Source organism: Microtus pennsylvanicus, chromosome 5, assembly GCF_037038515.1.
Source record: "Microtus pennsylvanicus isolate mMicPen1 chromosome 5, mMicPen1.hap1, whole genome shotgun sequence".
NCBI lineage: Eukaryota > Metazoa > Chordata > Mammalia > Rodentia > Cricetidae > Microtus > Microtus pennsylvanicus.
This window is the reverse complement of record NC_134583.1, coordinates 93,306,983-93,320,607: the sequence shown is the minus strand read 5'-3', so window position 1 is coordinate 93,320,607 and position 13,625 is coordinate 93,306,983. Positions and strand designations below refer to the sequence as shown.

General features: G+C 41.6%; 1 protein-coding gene across 1 annotated transcript; it reads left to right on the top strand.

The window, feature by feature from the left end:
- Positions 1–682: 682 nt before the first annotated feature.
- Positions 683–13,393, top strand: LOC142851082 (membrane-spanning 4-domains subfamily A member 12-like). Its single transcript, XM_075974990.1, has 6 exons — positions 683–953; positions 9,514–9,651; positions 10,160–10,216; positions 12,194–12,310; positions 12,950–13,060; positions 13,217–13,393. The coding sequence occupies exons 1-6, from the start codon at positions 684–686 to the stop codon at positions 13,331–13,333; spliced, it is 810 nt and encodes a 269-aa protein (XP_075831105.1). The 5' UTR covers position 683; the 3' UTR covers positions 13,334–13,393.
- Positions 13,394–13,625: the final 232 nt, after the last annotated feature.

Genomic DNA, 13,625 nt, shown 5'->3' with positions numbered 1-13,625 from the left:
GGGCTAGTGTGGAACTATTTTAAATTCCAATACCAGTGTGGCCAAGGAAACTTGAATGGAAGTAAATCTCCATGATTAAATGTGGACAAAAGTCACTAGCAATCCTTAAAGAAAGAAGAAAACTGCACACAAAAAGCATTGTGTTCAGTATCCTTGGATTCATTTTTGAGATCTTCTCTGCAAGCCATCTTCTTGTATTCACAGATGTCAAAGAGCCCTGGGGGAGGAATGTCTTCACCCTTTGTCGAAGTATAAATTATATAACAAACCCATTGTTGTATCAAACCACTGGCATTTTAATAGGGGCACCTGTTCAGACCATGTGTTCAGAATCCTGACACTTCAGTCCCCCTTGCCTTCTGAAGTCCTTCAAAAGCAATGAACTCAGAAAAACACACATGCATGTGCACATGCACATGTACATGAACACACTGCAAAACTCAATATGAAAAACTGAAAACGAAATGTATTCCCATCATCCCTCCTTTACTTATTTTGAGCCCCAGGATATATGGGATTCCAAGGTCAAATGAGAATCAAATTTTTATTGCTTGTCACTAACCAGTATCTACTCACTTGCTCTCTCCCATTTGCATAGAAAACGGACACTTGACAAGGTGTCCTTTCATTTCTTATCTTGGTAAATGTGTTACTTTTGTATGTTTTCTGCTGCTTAGGACATAATGACGTCTTCCCAGACAACTACCTACCCTGGGATGCATGTCACCATTCCCAATCCTTACGCACCAACAAGCTCCATGGCTCTTCATCCTCAACCACCTCTGGGTTTTCTAAACACAGGAAACCAAGTACAGACTGGGCAACTTTCTTACATTACATCTCCGGGAATCCTCACTACCCATCAGCTTGGTCTGCGTATGCCAACAGGGCATCCAGCTCCAAGAACAACAACAACCAACCCCAAATATAAAGATGCAGCAATGGCTCTTGGGGTAAGTGTATTTGCCATTAGAGTTTTAATGTTTCATTTGCAAGGTTTTTGTGCATCTGTCAGTTACAACAGCATATTGTTAAATGAGCAAAAATATTGGAAGATTGTTCTGCTAACTGTGCCTTTCCCTGAAAGAAAAGCTCAATCTGTGTATGAGTTACTCTGGGTTAATTTATTTTAGATTGAGTCATGAGTCTAACAATTGACAGGAGACTTTTCCTACTTCTCGCTTGATCTCACTGCTATGAAAGTCTTTTTAGACAACCTCAGCTCTGTCGCTGGATTGGCTACACATGTATATTCCTATAAAGATGAATTAACTTTAAAGAGATCATTGAAAACTGTTTGAAAGGGAAAAGAACTACCAGCAAACAGTCTGGAGAAAGCAGAATGTTAAAAACCCTTGGAAATTTATGTCTTTGTTCCTTTACTTCACGAAAGTTGATTTGAACTGGACACCCACAATCTTGTTTCTATCAGCATTGGAAAGCAAGCCTGACTTGTAGTGAAGACTCCACACGCTTACCCAGAAGTCACCACCATTTGTTAGCTTTCCCCATACCTCTTCACACACTCCCACCAATGTGTTATCGGTACAGCTCCAAAATCTTGGCTACGGGAGTCAGTAGACAACAGGTGCCCACTATGTACTTGAATTTCCTAGCCATCTTACCAGCTAGTGCTTTTTGGCAATTTAGTTGAGTCACAGTGTTTCAGGCAAGTAAAAATAAACGGTACTCCACCCTCCAGCCCAGCAGCTGTTCTACACTGGCTCCTTGGATCTTACCCTGCCAAGTGGAGTGCATTCCCTGCGAACGCATAGCTCACAAAGCCAATTCACACAGTTGCTGAAAATATCTGGAAGTACAAAGCAGGAACAGCCTCTGCCTTCAGGGGACCTATGGCCAAGCTGGGGAAATCAGGCTGCACACATAATAAGGATACAATCTAGAGAGTGTGGGAGAAGGTGAAAAAATACTATATAGATATTGACTGAGGCAAACCAGACTAAGAAAGACAAAAATCTTGTGTTGTCTCTCATACACATGTCCTGTCTTTTACTGTTGGGGGGGGGGTGGCAGTGTGTGTGAGAAAGTAGAAAGGAGATCACAAGAAGAGAAAAGAGGTGCTGAGGAAAGGGAATGGGCAATAGGACACATGTAACATGAAGACAGAAGGGAGGCTTGTGGGAGCGGAAGGGTATGCAGAGGGTGCAAAGAAACAGATGAGAGTAGAGGAGAAAGAAAATATCAATAATTTCAATAATTTCATTTGAAAATGTCATAACAAATCCTAGTACTTTATATGCTAACAAAAATTAAGTAAGTAACATATAGAGTGTAAGAGGGAGAAGAAGAAGCAGGCAGTGAATGGGTAGAAACTTGAAGTTGATCAAGACGGGCACTCCAAAGGCATGAAGTTCAGAGTGAACCACACAGATGTCAGGACAAGAAAAAAATAGCCAGTGTAAAGGCTTTAGAAGAAGATTGTGTGTGGTGTATTTGATGAACAGGAGGAGGCCAATAAAATAGAGCAGGCTGCACAAAGAAAGGAACAGCTGGAAGGAGGCCAAAGGGGAGGTGGGGACAAACCTGGTGGTACATCTGGAGCAGACAGATGACTTTTACTATGTGGAACAAAGATCCATTTGAAGCATTCCTCCTGGCAAAAAAAAAAAAAAACAGATGCAATCAAAATATATTTAAAGAAAAGGCAAAGTTCTGCTAAAAATAAAATAAAATATTAGTTAGCAGAAGCTGGGTCCTCTTCACGAAGACTGTGAAGCTACACCCCAAGTTACCACAATACTTTGGGGACCACAGATGGTGGGGGTAGAATATTTGGTCCCCTCTGCTCAAAACCTCTGTGATGGTTAGCTTTAACTGTCAACTTGGCACAGCCTAGAATCACCTGAGAATAGAGACTCCATGAAGGATCTTCTGCACTGTGCTCCCCAGTGGGTGTGTCTTTGAGGCTTTGTCTAATTAAGTTCATTGATTTGGTAGAACCCAGCCCACCATGGGTGACACCATTCCCCAGGCTGGGATTCCTGGGCAATATAAGAGTGGGGAAACCAGTCTGAGCATGAACAAATAAGCAGGTATGCATACATTTCTATCTCATGTGATATGATTGGCTCTTTGAAGTATCTGCCTTGACTTCTCTACAGTGACAGACTATAACCTGGGATTGTGAGCTGAAAATAAACCTAATCTAAATTACTTTTTGCCTATTGATATTTTATCACAGCAACACAGGAAACTGGGGATGAAATCAACTGAGACAATCACCAAAAACACAGAACAGGTTGAATGTTTAAGTGGTTGGGGCTGGAGGTAATTTTAATCAATGAAGTGTAGAGCCAGGGTTATATGGGCAGAAAGAGGGGCCAATAGGGATGAAAAGTTGTAACTTCCCTTCATCATGATGACAGCAAGGACGGGAAGTCTGTACCCAGACTGTGCTCCTAGAGAACGACTTGTGGAAACAAATCTGAAGTCAGATGCAGGAGTTTCCAGTCTGAGACACAGCATTGGCTAAAACGGGTCACCAGCTCTCAGAAGCTGTGTCTAAAGGATGATGAACACATGTGGATGAACAAGAAGAATTGTTCAGAGGGAAGGTTCATGGCTTTCACAAGTCTCAGTGCATTTCAACAATGTATTATTATTTTAGCATATTTATGAAATTGTTGTTTTCTTTTAATTCAATTTCATTTTATTCATTACTATTCATTGAGAAAATAAACGCAGAAATTTCTGTGGCCCTAGTCTTCCTGGATAGATAAGATCAAGCATAAACTTCAGAAGAAATGGACTGTGGATATGTCACTGAGCTTTGGACCAATACAGCAGCTGTTGCTTCTCCGAAAACTATGTTTACTCTACAAAAGAAAAAAGAAAAAAAAGAGTGATAAGAAAGTAAAAGGTTTATCCCTTATCATTGGTGGAATCCTTCTCACCTGGTATGAGAAAAGTTGCATATCAGCATTTTAAAAGCAAACAGTACAAAGACTAGAACAATGGTGCTGGGGTTAAGATCAGTGGCTGCTCTTGCAGAGGACTCAGTTCCATTCCTAGCACCCCTTGGTGGCTCACAGTTGTTTGTAGCCCCAGTTCCAGGGCGTCAGACCCCACTCCTCAGGCATCCTGGAGCACCACCAGGCATATAGATGATGCACAGACATGCATACAAGAAAAACATCCAGACATGGAAAATAAGATAATAATAACTTTTAAAGTTAAAAACATGAAAATATAAAAGCAAATGATGCCATGTGTTTTATATCTTAAAATATGAGGAATTAACAAAGAAAAGGTTCATTTAACTAGCATAATGACCACGACAACCCAGAATGGGTGGAACCAAGCTAAGCTTGAAAGGACAGATTCCAAATGTGTTTTGGAGTCAGTCCACTGCCATGCATTCTGGGCATCTGCCCCTTCATAACTGTGTGCCCTTAGGCACTTGATTTCTTATGACTTTCCATCTCCACCTAGTTGTTGGTAGAGTGACAGGCAAGATGTGTAGAGCATTGTCAGGTGTATGCTTGATACTCTAGGAGTGACTTCATCTCTATTGACTCCTTTTCTTGTGACTAGCACTGCCTGAACAGGAAATTGTGCTACTTCTGCAAGACAGTCACTGTCACCCCAATCACAGCATTCTTTACAAACTTATAGACTCACAGAGAACACTAGGAGATTCTTAAGGACTCACATTTTCTAAAGGCTTTTCTGGAGACCATCCGGAAATCAAACAAAGTGCCTCTTAAAAATGTTTAGTGTGTGTGTGTGTGTGTGTGTGTGTGTGTGCGCGCGCGCGTGCGCACGCGCAAGCACATATATGGAGGTCAGGGGGCAATTTGCAAGACTCAGTTCTGATGTGGGATTCCCTTTTGTATGCTATGAATATGTTTCATTACCATTGGTTAATGAATAAAGCTGCTTTGACCTATAGCAGGGCAGAATATAGCCAGGCTGGAAGGGATATATAAAGAGAGTAGGCAGAGTCAGGGAGACGCCATGTAGCTGTGGAAGGAGAAAGACACCAGACCTTACTGGTAGGCCACAGCTTCGTGGTGATATATAGATGAATAGAAATGGGTTAATCTAAGATGTAAAAGTTAGCTAATAAGAAGCCTGATCTAATAGGCCATGCAGTGTTGCAACTAATACAGTTTCTGTGTGATTATTTAGGTCTGGGAAGCAAGAAATGAACAAGCAGTCTCAGTTTACAAAATGGCATGCCAACGTGAAGCAACTATATCCGAATAAAACCTGAGAGAGCTTGGGTAGAGTTAGCAGGGTGGTGGTAGCGCACACCTTTAATCCTAGCACTTGGGAGGCAGAGGCGGGCAGATCTCTGTGAGTTTGAGTCTAGCCTAATCTAGAAGAGCTAGTTCCAGGATAGGCTCCAAAGCCACAGAGAAACCCTATCTCGAAAAACCAAAAAAAAAAAAAAAAAAAAAAGAACAGAGTTAAGCATGGCTTCTTGGTAACAGCATTTTCTTGGGTGGGCTCTGTTTGCTAGAAGGAAACAGAGGCACAGTTCCTTTAAGAGAAGGTTTCCTGACTCAGCTTCTTTAAGAAGACTTCCTGGTTTGTGCTAGTTGCATGGACAGCTATGGCTCTTTCAGGAGGTTCTAAACTGAAATGAGGTTTGTGAGCGGCGTGCTAGTTGCTTAATGTGACACAGAACAGCTGGGCATCCCTGGAGCTAGGGAAGTGAGCATACCTCCACCACGATGGATGGGGAGGAGCAAACAGGCAAGGCCACAGAGTTGATCCTAGCCATGGCCACTTAGCATTAAAAAAAAAAGGAAAGGTGCTCCTGGTCAGAAATTGATTAAAGATACACAATAAAGACAGATTCAGACATAAAAAAAAAAACTCTAAACAAGATACATTGTATTTTTAAAATGTATGAATGCTTGGGAGAGAGAGGAAAAAGAGTATACACACAGAAGATAAGAACCTGTGGATTTCTTCCAGAATAATGTGATTTTATGAAACAAAATCTCCCCAAAAGGTCTCCATGAACCCTAAAATTACTCTGCCCAACAAATAGCAGAAAATAGTTTGGAAAATACTACACCCAAATTCCCAAAATGATTGTTTATAAATGTTTGTTTTCATTTAAAAGAGGTTAATTATAAGTAATTAATGGTCATGGTCAATTTCTAAAAGAAAAAAATAAGGAGCGTATGATGTACAGAGATGGATACATTGGTATGGATTTTGGTCTACTGATACAAATTTAAGGTCAATTTGTTTCACTGTGCATATATATTTCTGCTCTTGTTTAAAGTATTGTGTTTGTGCAGTTCATTTAAAAATATAATGCATAATTTAAAATACAGATGAATAGTCATTTAGAATAGTCAAACTTGTAGTTATATTAGTTAGGTTTTCTAGACATATAGAGATATATTTCACTTAGATAGATATTCTTCAAACCTTTCAAAGACTTATAGAATATGGCATTTAAAATGTTTTAAGAACTTGGACTTTTCTCAACAGTGAGACATGTCTAATTCTGTACCAATTACTTCAGAGAGGTTGGTGGGTACTGAAGAAACTTGTTGTGGAATTTGCCTTCAATGGGACAAGGTTAGCCATTTGAGCACGAAACTGTTCTTACCTAGACTAGTTAATGGTATGCTGTATAAACTGGACATGCAGGACTCATAGAAGAGTGACTAATAAACTTTTCAAAAGATGGGGTGGTTCTTCCTGCTTCATAGAAGAAACTGCCAGACATTCTGCAGGACATAGAAGAAAGCAACTGATAAACTTTGCCATCACAAGGCAGAACAGATCTTCACATTCCCTGTTTCATGGAAAAGTCTGCTGGATACTATGGGCCTGTAGGCTGAAGATGGATGCCCCAATGGTACAGAAGAACTCTGGGTGACTGTCCAGGCAGTGAGATGTTTCTGTCAGTTCTAGAGTTTTGGAAGTTGCTTACAATGCATTTCCTGTTAACTTAGGTAATATTATATCATTTCTGGAGTTTTTGATGGAGTTGAAGATTAGATATAGTTTTCCTCAGTTATGACAAAGATAAGTTAGTTATTAAACTTTAGACTCACAAAGATAAAATAGATGTTAGAATATTTTCTTTAATTTTCCCAGGTACAAATAGACTAAATACTGTAACTGTAATTCTTGCTTCATGCCTGTCTTGTTATATGTAAATTTTACTATGGTAAAGTTAAAACCTTCCTTTTATTTAGACAGAAAAGAGGAGATGATATGGGATTCCCCTCTGTAGGCTATGAATATGTTTCATTACCATTGGTTAACAAAGCTGTTTTGGCCCATGACAGGGCAGACTATAGCCAGGCTGGAAGGGATAGAGAGAGTAGGTAGAGTCAGGGAGATACCAAATAACTGCTGAAGGAGGAAGATGCCAGACCCTACTGGTAGGCCACAACCTCATGATGATATATAGATTAATAGAAATGGGTTAATCTAAGATATAAAAATTAGTTAATAAGACGCCTGAGCTAATAGGCCAAGCAGTGTTATAATTAATATAGTTTCTGTGTGATTATTCGAGTCTGGGCAGCTGGGAAATGAATGTGCAGTCTCTGCACAGTTCTTCCCACTGGTATCACACTCTGGTCATCTGTTTAGATAACAAATTCCTTACCCACTGAGCCATCTTACTAGCCCCTCAAACAGAGTTTAATTAGTTAAATAGTCAATTTCCAGACCAATTGCAGTTTTCCCTCCCTCTCTGCCTCCTAGTCCCTCTCTTCTATCTCTGCCCCATCCAACTCTCCCCATTTCTCTCCTTTCTCTTCAGAAAAGGGCAGGCCTCCCATGTATATTAGCCAGCCATGGAGTATCAAATCACAATAAGGCGAGGCACTTCCTCTCCTACTACAGCAACCAAGTAGGAGGAAAGGGTCCCAAAAGCAGGTAACAGAGTCATAGACAGACCTTTATTCTCATGGTTAAAGAGTCCCACAAGAAGACCAAGCTACACAACTGTAACATATGTACAGAGGGCCCAAATCAGTCCCCTGAAAACTCTCTTGCTGCCAGTTCAGTCTCTGTGAGGCCCTACCAGCCCAGGTTAGTTGATTCTGTGGTTTTCTTGTCCTTGGCCCCTCTGGCTCTCATAATACTTCCTCCCCTTCCATGTGATTCCCTGAGGTCTGCCGAATGTTTGGCTGTGAGATTCTGTACCTGTTTCCATCTGTTGCTGGGTGAAGCTTCTCTGATGACAACAGGATCTATAAGTATAGAAGAATATCATTAGAAATCATTTCATTGGCTATTTTTTTTGCCAGTCATGTTTGATTCTATCCTGGTCTCTGGGCTGTGTCAGGGGTGGGCTCCCTCCCATGATATGAGTCTCAAGCTAGATTAGTCATTGGTTGGCCATTTCCATAATTTCTACATCACCTTTACCCCAGCATATTTTGTAGGCAGCACAGATTGTAAGCCAAAGATTACATGGGTTAGTTGGGGTCCCAATCCTTTCACTGGAAGTCTTGCCTGGTTACAGGAGATAGCCATTCAGAATCTGTATCTCCCATTGCTAAGAGTCTTAGCTAGGGTCACCCTCATAGATTCCTGGGAGTTTCCACTGTGCTAGGTTTCTAGTTAATTCTAGAGATTCCCCTAGTTCCAGTTGTCTTTACCAGTACTCTCTCTCCCTCCATCCTCTCCCCTCCTGATAACTCCTGTTCCCATGCCCACCCCTCCCCATCCAGACACACACTATTCCCCATTAATCTGTGATGTCTATTCTATTCCTCCTTCACAGTGAGATGCACGTGTCTTCTCTTGAACCCTCCTTGTTACTTAGCTTTTTGGGTCTATGGATTGTAGCATGGTTATTCTTTACAGTTAATATTCACCAATGAGTAATGACATACCATATTTGTCTTTCTGGGTCTGGGCTACCCCACCCAGGATGATCTTTTCTACTTCTATCCATTTGCCAGCAAATTTCAGGATGTCATCGTTTTCACAGCTGTAAGTGTGTAAGTCTACCACAGTTTCTTTATCAGCTCTTTGGTTGATGACATGTAGGTTGTTTCCAGTTTCTGACTACTACAAAGAAGGATGCAATAACCATAGTTACGCAGGTGCCCTCGTGGTATGGTAGAGCATCCTTTGAGTATATGCCCAGGAGCAGTATAGCTGGGTCCTGAAGCAGGTCAATCCTCAGTTTTCTGAGAAACTTTGATTTCCTAAGCATCTGTTCATGTTTGCACTCCCACCAGCAACAGAAGAGTCTTCCTCTTACTCCACATCCTCACCAGCATGAGCTGTCACTTGTGTTTTTGATCTTATCCATTATGATAAGTGTAAGATGAAATCTCAGAGTCATTTGGATGTGCATTTCCCTGACAGCTAAGGATTCCAAACAAGGGTTTGACTTGAGGCCCTTCCTCCCCTGTTGTTTCAGTATACATCAAATCATTCACTGTTTGGATGAGTTCTCAGAGATTCTGGCAAGACGGACAGTAAATAAACGGGAGTTTCATGGACTAGAAATAAAGGAATCATTTTAAAATACCTCTTTGTTTTCCTTTTCAGGCGGTCCATATCATAACTGGATTGATGCATATTGGCTTTGGAATTGTTCTTGGGTTGCTGAGCATCAATTACCATATGTCTTGGGCATTTTGCTCTGTTGCTTTTATTGGTGGATATCCATTCTGGGGTGGACTCTCTGTGAGTAGATTGTTGGACATCTCTTCCCTTACAGCCTGTTCACAGCTCAGTTCTTGATAGATGGCATGTCTGAGGGCTAGAGAACTTTGAGAAATAACAGCTCTGCTTGAGCATGAGAAAGGGGGCCTGTACTCCCTGCTAGAGACTGACAACTTAAACTCACTGTAAATGCAAGCACAGATCAAGAACCAATATGCTGGATGGAGAGTTGTGAGGAGCGATCGGAAACATGGCAAAACTAGGCCATTGACAAGATGAGGTTGAGGACAAGATGAAGCTGAGCAGGAGGTGCAATCATCCATGCAAACTCAGAGCCATCTGTAACAGTTCTTCACATGCAAGAAAACAGGGAGGGGAATCACAGATGTATCCCCAAAGTGAATCTTAAAATAACTGAGTGGTGTGTGAGGGAAACCAAACATGGGCAGCTAGAGCAGCCTCCTGCCTAAGGAGACAGTCTCAGGTATAGCAGAGAACCTACCAGTCACGAATCTGTCTGTTTCTACAGTTCATTGCTTCTGGCTCACTCTCCGTATCGGCTTTCAAGAAACCCTCCCCCTCTCTGGTAAGTTAGAAAACAGTCTACCTTTAAATCCTTTTAAAGACTGGTTTGATTTACTGCCAAGGACAGCTTGAGAGGGTAGATTCAAAGAGTGGGGATGGAAGCTCGTTCTCAAAATATCTGCCAGCTATCAGGTAATGCCTGCGCTGGCGCGGGGGGGAGGGTACACTCAGTTTGCCACCCAGAAAGGCAGAGCGCCACATCCAGACTCTGGAAAGCGGAAGAGTGGACATTAATATATGTAAGTGTTGTTTAAACTTTAGCCCAATGGCTCCCTGGTTCTGTTGGGTCACACGACATTCAGGTAAAACCAAGGAAGAAACTAGAAACCAAAACCCACCGGCATGCCCCTTCAATAACAAAGTCCCGGTGTTCATGGCCACTTCTCAGCTCTGTCTTGTATTTTACTTTTCACTGGTGTGTAATTCCTATTCTTACTCAGATTGTCTCTGTTGTCAGTTCTTTAAACTGTCATTGAAAACATCTGGTTCCAAGGATAAGAGCGCACAGAAATGTCCACAGAGATGGGGGTTCAGTTCTCTCAAGCCATAGCCTGCCCCTTGTTGCGATTTCATGCCTTAATGGCAAACCAGGAGAGAGACATTTTCCCCCTAAACCTAGAACAGAAGTGGTGTCAAGATTATATGAAGCTATGTGCAAGAACAAAAGGTAGGGGAGATGGGAAGATGGAATCATGTTGTCTGTGCACTCCGGATAAAATAGTGGATCAAGCTAGAGGTAGAACCAGCCTAGCTCTGATTAGTCATATCTACTGTAATCCCAAAACAAAACAGAGCATCCTTCTCCGTATAGGGCCCTGCCCCTCAGAGGTTGTGTAGAAAGAGAGTCTGTCTTTGGGGACGGTACAATTAGATAGGAATGTGTAAAGCTAATACTGGTACTATCTCCTGTGTGATAGCTGTAAGAGTTAAAAGTGATATCATTTTAAATGTAGAACAAAATACCTATCAGAGAATAATGCCCATTAAAAGTTTGCTCTTGTGACTGGAGAAATGGCTGAGAAGTTAAGGTCACTGACTTGACCACTCCTCTAGAGGGCCTGTGTTTTATTCCCAGCACTCACCCAGTGACTCATAATCTCTGTAACTCCAGTTCCAGGGGATTCGATGGTCTCTCCTGGCTTCCTTGGGCACTGCATACTCATGGTATATAGATATACATGCAGGCAAACACCTACAAATTTAAAATAAATAAATAAATCTCAAAAAATAAAAATCTTGTTTGTCCTTTATTGGTTTTACAAAGTAGAGTTACTTTTTATTTTTCTTTTTATTGAGCCAGGGATTTTCTCTATAATAACCCTCACTGTCCTGGAACTCACTCTGTAGACCAGGCTGGCCTCGAACTCACAGAGCGTCACCTATCTCTGCCTCCCAGGTGCTGGAATTAAAAGTGTACACCACAACACCTAGCTGCTTTTTAATTTTTACTTTCATTTTTTCCATACAATATATCTAAATATATTCTTACCCTCCCCAAAAAAAATCCTCCCAGATCTTCCCAACCTTCCTACTCATTCAACTTCATGTTCTTTCTCTTTCATTAAAAAAAAAAAAAGAAAGGAAAGGAGGATGGAAAGGAAGGAAGAAAGGAGGGAGGGAGGGAGGGAGGGCAGGAGGGAGGGAGGGAGGGAGGTATCAGGAACAAAATAACAAAATCTTCCCCCTAGATCCCTGACCCTGAGAGGAAGGTTTGATGAAGACATCGCATGTAGACTTGAGCGTTCCAAAGTCTCTCACTCTGTCCAATTGTGGATGTCACAAATGTTGTTTCATGCTAGGGACACACTCAGTGGTAGAACACTTGCTCAGGGTGCACCAGACCTTGAGTTCATCTCTCAGCACAATGAGAACTAAAATAAGATGTCAATGATTGAGAACCATCAATTCGGCTAAACTCCCACTCCCTTTAAAGTCACCTGTCTTCTATTTGGTTTTCTGTTCTTACTGCCTCCAACAGTTGAAAAGCACCCTGGCAATGAACATTATTAGTGTTATCTTTGCCTCTGTTGGCGTGATTCTGTTTGTGTGGGATCTGAACACCAACGGCTACTATTATCAGAACTACTGGATGGTGGTGAGTATCCTGCCATGGACCACAATGACTGCTCTCCCAATGCCAGAGTATAGCTACCGTCTCCTATTTATTATACAGCAGCTCTGTTGAGAAAATTCTCTGTATTTCTAACCCTACTCCTAGGAATGTGATCGCTAAGATACAAGGTGAGAAAATTACATTTGCAGATAGATGATGTCAGAAAGACCAACCCCGTGGTCAACACAGGAGCACTGGGTAGAGTGTGGCAAAATACATGCAGAATTCCTTTTCCAGCACTTTATAATTCTGCATAGATAAGGCATCAAAGTGTGAAGTGGCTTTTGTAGGATGGAAACAGAGGAAGATGTCTGCTCATATGCAATCAACTCCCTCTGGATATTTCCTTATTGTCATCAAATGCTTATTTCAGAGAAATACAAATTAATTTTGATTTCTTTAAAACACCAGAAGACTTTTCCTCTCAGCAAGTAGACTGTTTAGGAATATCAGAAAATAAGTATGTGGGTTTTTTTTCTTTGTAATCGTCTCCTTGCTGTTATGGAAAATATCACAGAGTTGAACAGGAGGGAGATAGCTCTTTTGATGAGTCAGGACATTTCTGAAGTCTGTATGAGACCCTCCTGTTCAATCTAACATTCTATGTTTTTCTTATTTCAGCTTTCTGGGACAGGAATTGTAGGCGTGCTGGCAATATTTTCCATGTTGGAGGTCAGCATAGCATGTGCCATGGCCCTCTTTGCCTACCGAACCCTACTCCATGGCAAAAGGGTAAGTTGAGTCTCTTCTTTGTAAAAAATAACCCAAATCCCTGCTGCAGAAATGAGTGGGGGCTGCCTGCAGAGCTCTCTGCTCTCCACTGCTGAGACAGAGGCGAACCAAGGGACTGTGCTCATAATGCTGCTTGTTTTTCCTTATCCATTCTAGTCTGCCCTGGCTGTTCCAACTGTGCATGTGGCCAACCCCTTCACACAACAGCTTTTCCCAGATCCTGCAATAGACGAGAGAGTACCAGCTTATGCTCCTCAACCATATCAGGCATAAAGAATCACTGGGACAATTTCATATAGTAAGCCTTCTCTGAAAAAAAGATTCTTATGAAGTTATGAAGTTGCTTTTTGCTTCCCACAGTCCCTGCAAATCTATTTAGTGCCTGTATTTGGAATTTGTTCCTAAGCTAACAGTCACTGGGTCTTCAATCTGTGCCTCTTTCGGCTTAACATTACTGTGCCTGTTAAGGGGGGAGGACAAGAGAGCTGAAAATCAACTCTGCAATGCTCTCAGCATTCGAAACCTTCTGTTCATGTTACCTTTTCCACAATAAAAGGTCCTGGAG

Bases quoted from the DNA above. Each gene is read 5' to 3' on its own strand.
- LOC142851082 (XM_075974990.1), top strand. From the start codon at position 684: ATGACGTCTTCCCAGACAACTACCTACCCTGGGATGCATGTCACCATT. The intron at 954-9,513 runs GTAAGTGTATTT...TTTCCTTTTCAG, and splicing joins ATGCAGCAATGGCTCTTGGG to GCGGTCCATATCATAACTGG. The intron at 9,652-10,159 runs GTGAGTAGATTG...CTGTTTCTACAG, and splicing joins CATTCTGGGGTGGACTCTCT to TTCATTGCTTCTGGCTCACT.